At 38.1% G+C, this 9,550-nt stretch overlaps 1 protein-coding gene across 1 annotated transcript in view; it reads right to left on the bottom strand.

Annotated features, from left to right (window-relative positions):
- Window positions 1–265: 265 nt before the first annotated feature.
- Window positions 266–9,550, bottom strand: part of LOC119120178 (serine/threonine-protein kinase BRSK2-like) — a 156,456-nt gene continuing 147,171 nt past the window's right edge. Inside the window, exon 19 of the mRNA XM_037246821.1 lies at window positions 266–978. Within this exon, the coding sequence (XP_037102716.1) occupies window positions 755–978 (224 nt within the window). The 3' untranslated portion in view covers window positions 266–754. The remainder of the gene's footprint in view (window positions 979–9,550) is intronic.

The following is a 9,550-nucleotide window of genomic DNA, read 5'->3' as shown; positions in this document are numbered from 1 at the left end:
GCTTAAAAAAAAAAAGTCATCCACAAAGAAAGAGAACTTGATAAAGAATCACAGCCATATAGATCTTTGTCCATCTCTCCATCTGTCTGCTTCATTACTCTTTCCTATCATTTGTGTGGAAGTTATTACAATCCACATGTTTATATTTGTGCATTTGCGTGTTTTTATGTGGGATATATTACATGGGAGGAACTGAAGCAAAAAAACAAAACAGTAGAACATGGGAGCGAATTGACAAACATCACTGTCTTAAGGCTATTTTTTTCTTTTATACAACTCTTTCAGGAAGAGATTTGTCTGGTGGGCGGAATGGACTGACAAAAGGCTTGAAGAGTTGGAAGTGGAGAAAAGTGAGGGTGGATGCTCAGTCTGTTCTGCAGACGCTTGTGGTGACGGAGAGGAGCGAGCAGGTTCTCAAGGACGTGCCGGGGTTAATAGTTATTGTGGATGATCCCTGGTGGCAGAGACAAGTTAAGCTATCAAACATAGGAGGACCACACAAAGCTAGTGAACACCCCCCAGGACAGCGATTGTGACAGAAGGTTGAGCTAGCAAAGCTACAGTACATTTGCTACAAATTAATTGAAATAGCCATTCCCATAAAGCTGTATAAAATCCATAGGTAAAGATGAAGTAGTTGAGTTGTGTCTCCCAGATGGGAGCCCTTTAGATAAGGGCAACATAAGCGGCTCTCCATCTTGTTTCAGGACCTGTTAACAACCTTTTTCATCTAGATATACACAGCTACTGCTCCTTAAGGTTGTTCTTGTGTCCTGTTGCTGGTGGCCATCTTTGTTTTGTCTTTGCCAGCAAGGCATTTCGAGTCTTTGGGCGGAGGCTGGTGGGGCTTGCTGCCGGGAGCATGCTTGTCAGGGGAGCTAGACTCGACGGGAGCACCGGGGGAGTGGGACGCTTGGGTGTTCTTGTCGTCTGAAAAAAGCTGTTTAATTACGTCAAAGAAGTTACTCAACGGGCTGCCTACACAGACGGATAAAGAAAAGGAAAAAGAGAGAGAGAGAGAGAGAGAGAGAGAGAGAGAGAGAGAGAGAGAGAGAGAGAGAGAGAGAGAGAGAGAGAGAGAACAAAACAGATGAGCAATGAGGTCAACATGAGAGGGATGAGAGGAAGAGTGGAGCTGGAGAAAACAAGACTCTTGCACATCTTGGAAAGACATTGTGGGTTTGTTGGAGCAGACAAGCTGTATGGACACACATCATCTGCTTTGACTTTCAGCATCCTAACTTCCATTTTTACTGATGAAGGGATTCACCTTGTCAATCATTGTATCTGCCACTAGTGTGGCTTGAAGATTTGAAACTCGTTTGAAACAATATATTTAAAAATAGATCAAGTGACATGATTCTGGCATTAGTTACATAAGGGAAAGGGAAAAATATAATCAAACAGCACTCTGCTGTACAGTTTGTACAGGTCACTGTATCCACCTTATTCCCAGGGTCAATTCTGTGCGGACAAATGTCGGAGGAACTTCTGGTAAGAGACCTGCAGCTAAATGCTCCCATTGAGATTTGTTTCATCGAGCAGTGTTTTTGAATGGTTTTCTACACCCACTTTCCCAAGCGATTATTGGCCCTGATTACGATGACAATTATCTTGCATGCCTTTAGCTTTCCCAGCTCAGGAAAAAGTGCTGTTTTGAGCCTCCAATGATTCCAACTGATCGTTCTAGTATTTGCAGGCCTTATTAGCCATAAGAAGGCAAAATATGCTCTTGTTTACACGTCATCATAAATAGTGCGGCTCATCATCCTTCGCGTGTTTTACTTTTGAATCTTTTGAAAAAAAAGTTTGCACACATATTTGACCATATTTAAGACAAGTTTTTTACCTGCAATATTTTTATAGCTACGTTCAGACCAAACGTGAGGTGAGCATTTCTGGTGGTGCGTATGTGTGTCATGGTACGGATGACGAGTTTGGAGAGATGTGATGCACGACCGTGTACTGATAATCTGCAAATTGGCTTATTTGCCCAAATTAGGAAAATTAAACTGTTGTCAAACATCACCTCTTGGCAGCCAATCAGCTTTGGAAATGTAATACGTCACACACAACGTTCTGTATATCTGTCTGTAGTCATCCTACAACACAGCAATGCAGGGACAGAAGCAGAAGAGAGCAGGCTTGAACAATGTTGAGCGAGGAAGTTGGCATACCTGTCATATGCATTTACTTGTATTTACTGCAGGAGGAAAAAGAGTGGCTCGGCTGCAGTCCCAGGAAAGAAGTGGAAGGACTCTGCAGTGTTGTCTTTTATCGACCCGCTGAAACGCTGTACCAAGCAAAGCCCCTCCCCTTCTCCGCATGCGAGAATGAAGCATCCACAACCCATACATACTCTGCGGTTAAACTTTGGAGAGTAAAGTGAGACGAAACAATCTCGCATTTGGTCTGAGCACAGCATAAGGATGACTTGTGGCAGATATATGATTGACTTGGGCATATCAATAAAGTTATGGGTGCTTTCACTGTGATATTTTCCTTCTCCCATTCAACTAGCACCCCCAGAGTTTGGTGCATGTTCCAGTTAAAAAAAAATTATGCGACACAATATGCATCACAACTATATCGTCCACATGTTTTATTGGTCAGGAACGTGAGTAAAAATATAAACATGTTTGCTGTATAGATTAGTAAGTGAAGCTGCGCTAATAAATCTGTCATGCGATTGACTCGTGGTCGACAGTCACTTGTCCTTTTCATTCTACCACGCTGCAGCACACCAGCAAATAGTGCACGCGACCATTAATTAATCCAACATCACATGGTGAAAGGATGTGTTGCTATAGCATTATTGATTATATAAGTCAGTTTTGAATCAGTCAGTTCTTAAGGTCACCAAAAAGTTGGTTAGCGCCAAAACTGATTGGTTGATGAGTCAGTTTACTCATTTAAGCTCAACCGTGCCACACAACACAGAAAGCTGTGAGGGGGATAATCAACGACACTTCAATTACTGTAAAACGTCCCAGTTTGAAAGCACCCAAAAACAGAAGTGAAGACACTGGACAATACAGAGCAGACAGTGTATGTTGTATTGTGTAAATATTGGTGAGGGATGCGTGGTTGTCAAATTGTTAGCAATGTTTGTGTCTGAGTCTCATTTTCCTCAGTTGAGATGGAGAGCTAATCGACACAGTGGAAGACAACTCATGAGTGGCTCATACGTAGAAAAAAAACACACAACCCATCTGTCTCTACAGCCACCGATTGAATATATTCAAAATATCTGGACATTGAGTGAAGAGTAAATATAGCCATCTGGAGCCCATGGACACTAATTTGTCAATTTCCAGGCATTCACTGACACCACCTTCAATTGCAATTTGTGTATGGGTCTTGTTGCCTTCAGCTTTGTCTTTAGTGAGTGAAAAAAAAAAACGTATTTGGTGGAAATCAAAATGATATTTCTTTGCCGCAAGCTTTCAGAAAGTCACAGTTTTGAGGCATTAATTGTTGGCTTGGGAAAAAATATGTGTTTGTATGGCCATTTTTCAAATTTTGACTTACACTTAAATAGTTCCTCCAAGAATCGACAATTCTGCAATCACGGAATCTATTGCAGAAATCGAAACTGTCACCAGAAATTAGGGTGAGAATATTAGATTTACATCTAGTTTTCATCCCAGCAGCTACATAGATGTCAAAATGGGCTCATACAGCAGGGCACAATGCCCAATAATATTTTTTTAAATATGACTTTTTATCTTCTCTGTAACATTAGAAACAGAAATATGACATCTGTAATGTGAACAGCACGTGGACGCAATATGACACGAATGCGCACAAAGCGATGTTGAATGACATGCACATCTTTTTATCTTTATTTTCATCTTTTTACCATCTCGTAATGACAGAGAAGCGATGCAGCAGAAGAAAGAAATATTTTGAGTAAGAGAAGTGGCATTTTTTCTCTGTCTATTTCTTTGTCTCAAGTCCGTAGTTTGGTTAAATGTTTTGCACTTTATGAGTTATGTTAATCAAATGTATTAAATAAATCTGCCAAAGATGGACAAAGATAATATTGATGTTGATTATTTTATGACCACAATCTTTCTCTTTTGCAAATAAATGCCTAAAATAATTCTTACTTCATTATTATATCAATTTGCTTTATAAATGGCCATTTCAGCTCAACACAATCATGAATTGCTCTTTGCAGAATCAGGATCGTTCTCTACAGACTCAACACCTTTTCTCTGCCGATTCCTGGTGGGACTACCTAAACTAGAGGGAAACAATTTCCGTAGAGAAGTCCAAGACAAATGATGTCAAATGAATTGAGAGCAAGGACTAAATGGGACAGAGGATTTAAGCATTTCATCTGTGTGTGTGTTACTCACCGACAAATGGCTGTTAGACAGCAGTTGCTCATAACATTGAAATGGACATCATGCATGCTGTGATAGCAAGATTTACACTTCCAGCACTGTGGTGACTGACCTCATACTGCTCACTGGACATTTTGACCATCTTCCTCTCTTTCATTGACAAGCAAACTCACACATGTTGACTGCACAACAAGAGGGAAACACTATCGACCTCCTGTATCCTTATTCATTGTGAAGGAAGCTCTTCCATAATTTGCATATTTCCATAACGTAATTATCTATCTAACTAATTAATTAGTTCGTTCGTTCAATCGAACGAACGAACGAACGAACGAACATTCATTCATTCATTCATTCATTCATTCATTCATTCATTCATTCATTCATTCATTCATTCATTCATTCATTCTCATTGTTGTTACGTTTATAGTGTGTTGTCCCATCCTATGTGCAGCTTTTCTTACAGCTACAGCTGCGTTTATTTAGTGTTCAATAGGGGTGTAAATCGCGGGTTTTGTCACGATACGATATCATATCGATACAAAGAAGCACGATACGATATTTGCCGATATCTTAAAGCCTGCTGTGATTCATTCACGATACATCACGATATAGTGCTCTACGATCGATATAGAACAATATCCTGATTTATAACAATTCATACGCAAAATCAACAAGGTACTGCAAACTCTTTATTTAGGAAATTACAAGAGTATTGTAGTATACAAAGTGCTTATTTTAACACTGAACTTTATCAAATTCCTATATTTTTTCTCATATAAGTAAGTAAAGAAAAATGAATATTCTTTCTTTTTTTGTAATACCATTAACTTTAAAGTGCATTACTGAACTATTTAATTACAAAACAAAAATAAGTTCTTTATAATGAATGTAGTAAACATTACACCTTGACCATATGTTCTAATCCAAATGCAAAAAAAACCCACATTCTCTTGCAATACCAGAGAACTATACACTAACTTCTTGGACACTAGCCATAGCACCAGCCCAGGAGCCGCGTAGTTGTCGGCTCCCCTTTCACGTGCCTGCTCTGCTCACAACACAACACGCCGCGCACTGCTCCCGGAAAGAGGAAGCAAGCAACAATGACCTGGATTTCAAAATAAAGTCGCGTCTAATGTCCGAGGTCAAAAACGGGCGATATAGATCGATGTTTACGTTTAGCATCGATGCCAACAAATCGTAGAGCATTATATCGATTAATCGATGTGTATCGATGAATCGTTACACCCCTAGTGTTCAATAAATAAAACTGAGTTGAGTGGCATTTGACATATTATTCTATCACGCATGTCATAGACCTGACTTTGATTGTAGAGATGTCTTCCAAAGCTTCTTTTAGCTCTCCATCTTACTTTCACCACAACAACATCCATCCATAAGACAAAGGCAATTGGTAAGTGCAGTAACACAGTCAAGTGCAAGAACATGCATCAGTACAGCCGACAAATAATTGCACATTTACTTATTTGCTTGAGTTTGTCTCCAAATGTTGCTCCATCGCTATGCGCTGTTATTGTGACTAACTTACCATGCGTATTCTCCAAAAACACAGCGACTTACATTCATGATACTTCACATTTTACTGCAGAGAATTTTTCAAATGTGAAGCTGATGACAAGGGCTGTACAACACAGCGTTAATGATTACCATGCAAGGTTTGTACATACCATAAACATACATTAGGGCAGACACACGATCTTTTTGATTTATTTGTAATTTAACAGATCAGATATTTAATATCTATGTGGTGGCAGAACAGAGAGCAGTGTTCTTTCATCAGATTAATTCCCATGTCAAATATATTTATGTGGTCTTACTTCCTTGCTATTTATGATATTGAGTGGTATGTTGTGTTGCAATGCTTTTGTCAAATAATGCCTCAGCAGTGTGGTTGTTGCATAGTGTATTATGGCAGGTTTCATTTCGGTTCCATTTTTTTAGCCAACAAACTAAATAAGCTCCATCATCTCCTATCTACTGCCAAGAAGCAATCATACATTTGACCTCTATCTTCAATAAACGTGCCTGTCATCAAAAGTAAGCGACTAGGATTCATTCAAGAAATGAGTCTGCTGTAAAGAAACAATTACTTTTATGGCTCACTCGTACAGTTTCAGATTTAGACGTTATTGCAAACAAGGTGTGCTCGTCAGTGTCTCCAGCATTTTCCCAATGTGGGTTAATGCCCGAGGTCCGGTATTCTAGTCACTCTGGGTCTTACCACGCTTGAAGGGTTTGCTTGGAAAAGGGGTCGAGCATTGACAGCCATCTGAGAGCAGTGACTGTCATTCTTTTTAAACATTGGGTTCTGAATAAAACACCACAATCAGTAGATGCTGAAAGAAAGGCAAGAGAACTGCAAAGAAAAATTCCCTTATATAATTCAGAAAAAAAAGTCTCATTCTAATAGCAGATTTTTGTGTTTTCTAATTCATGATTTTACGCCTTTTAGCTATGTTACTTTGCCGAATAAAATGTGAAAAAAGTGTGGTATTGTACCATTCATAATGCAGTAATTCTAATGATGCTCTGCTTCGAAATAAAGTACCGTTTTTTCCCATGTATAATGCGCCCCCATGTATAATACGCACCCTAAAAATGGCATGTTGATGCTGGAAAAAAGCCTGTACCCATGTATAATACGCACCCAAATTTTGCCTTTTTTTTTTTTTTTTTTAAAGTCCCAATGATCGTCACACACGCATCTGGGTGTGGTGAAATTTGTCCTCTGCATTTGACCCATCCCCGTGTGATTTTGATCCATCCCCTGGGGGAGAGGGGAGCAGTGAGCAGCAGCGGCGCCGCGCTCGGGAATCATTTGGTGATCTAACCCCCCAATTCCAACCCTTAATGCTGAGTGCCAAGCAGGGAGGCAATGGGTCCCATTTTTATAGTCTTTGGTATGACCCGGCCGGGTTACTTAAGTCCGTAAACGTAAAATTATTTCAGAAAAAAGATCATCTTTGGGAACAACCGGATGTTATTCTGCCGGTCAGTATCACTGCGCATGCAGTAGCAAACTCGATAGCGAAGAAATATGTGAGACTCTCAACGGGATCACCAATATTTGAGTGATGTTCCAGTTATTTATCACAATTATTTATCATTATAATAATAATATATATAATATATATAATAATTATTGATTTATTATTCACAATTGTCATGGTGATCTTTCTGGTGATTTCTTAACTAGATGTTAACTGGATGTATTTTTTTTGTTGGCGTTGATTTCTCCGACTGCCCAGAAAGGCACCACCGCGATCAGTTAGGTTAAAATGAAAAGAGAGGAAAGTGACGTTGTAAAGAACCATCCGTGACAAGATTTTCTTCAAAAATTGTTGTACTACCATGATTTTCTTAAAAAAAAATAAAAAATAAAAATAAAAATTTGACCCATGTATAATGCGCACCCCAGATTTTAGGACAATAAATTAGTTAAATTTTGCGCATTATACATGGTAAAAAACGGTAATACATATTTGATGAAACTGTGAATCAGTGAGAGCAATTGTACTTCTTTTTTAATTATCCTAATGCATAACAAGATGAGGATCAGGGTAATAATAGTAAGTATAGTAGGTATTCATTGTATTTAATTTTCATTGTAATAGGTCTTTATTTGAGTTTGATTTTTGTGTTCTTTAAATTCATTTAGTTTTAATTAGTTTTTAGATCAGGTTTGTTAGTTAAGTTTTTAATTCCCCCCAAATTGATTACCGTTTTTTTCCGTGTATAATGCGCAAAATTTAACTAATTTATTGTCCTAAAATCTGGGGTGCGCATTATACATGGGTACAAATTTTTTTTAATTTTTTTTTAAAAAATTTTTTTTTTTTTTTTTTTAAGAAAATCATGGTACAACAAAACCAACAACAGGACTGACCGACAATAGTGTGTTTGTACTGTGCTCTGGTCATTTCGTCAAAGAAGGGATAATAGTCCTCTTCTCTTCTTGACTGACAATGAATGTGATAGTTTAATACAATCAGCAAATAACAAAATGCGTATTACAGGTAATATTTTATTTCACAACACTTTGCCATGTTCCTTTCGTCTCTGCTGTTCACTTCAAACACGCTCCATACGAACGCAATGCTCTCGTATCAGACGCTTGCTCGATCACCTGCTCGTTTGCTGTCACAATGTACCCTACACAAATCCGAAACATTTGTTGCGGCTCCGAGTCACGACGAGGGGCAAGTTTTGGTTTCCAAGGGTGTTTTTATTCCTCTTCAACGTCTCTCCCATACAGAGCCGCCTTTTTCACATGTCCGCACGTCACTTTCCTCTCTTTTCATCTGATCGCGGTGGTGCCTTTACGGGCAGTCGGAGAAATCAACGCCAACAAAAAAAAAATACATCCAGCCTAGTTAAGACCATACCAAAGACTATAAAAATGGGACCCATTGCCTCCCTGCGTGTGTGACGATCATTGGGACTTAAAAAAAAAAAAAAAAAAAAAAAAAGCAAAAAAAAAAAAAGAAAATTGGGTGCGTATTATACATGGGTACAGGCTTTTTTCCAGCATCAACATGCCATTTTTAGGGTGCGTATTATACATGGGGGCGCATTATACACGGAAAAAAACGGTAGTTTTAATTAGGTTTATATAAGTTTTACTAATGGAATATTTGCTGAAAGGAATATTTAAAAAAAGATCATTGAGTATTGTGTAATATTGATAATAAAGTCCAACAATTCCTAAATGAGTGTTCCTTTTTCTGGACATCTGAACAGTAATACCAAAACATTTACATTTAAAATAAACCCTGAAAGCTCATATGGGAAATTATTGACAGATGAAAGTGAATATATAATTATGATTTTAACTATAGTTTGTTTTATAACAATAAAATGTAGTTTCAGTTTCTTTTTATAGCACTTTCATTTTTATTTTGATTTATCAACAAAATATGTATTCTGTTAGTTTTCATAAACTACAATAACTTTGGTCAGGATATTATGAAATTGAATGAGGATTGAAAAGATTGCAATATTCAATCATGTGATCTGTGTTTGCTCACTACAACACATTGCAGAATTAAACATGCAGTTATTTTAAAATAATGTGGCTATCTATTGTCAGGCAGTACATCCAGAACCATCCGCACACACAGTTCTTAACAGATGGACCTGCCCATGCAAATTCCATATACAGTGGAACCCTGGAA

Source organism: Syngnathus acus, chromosome 3, assembly GCF_901709675.1.
Source record: "Syngnathus acus chromosome 3, fSynAcu1.2, whole genome shotgun sequence".
NCBI classification, from domain to species: domain Eukaryota; kingdom Metazoa; phylum Chordata; class Actinopteri; order Syngnathiformes; family Syngnathidae; genus Syngnathus; species Syngnathus acus.
This window is presented reverse-complemented; position numbering and strand designations above follow the sequence as displayed.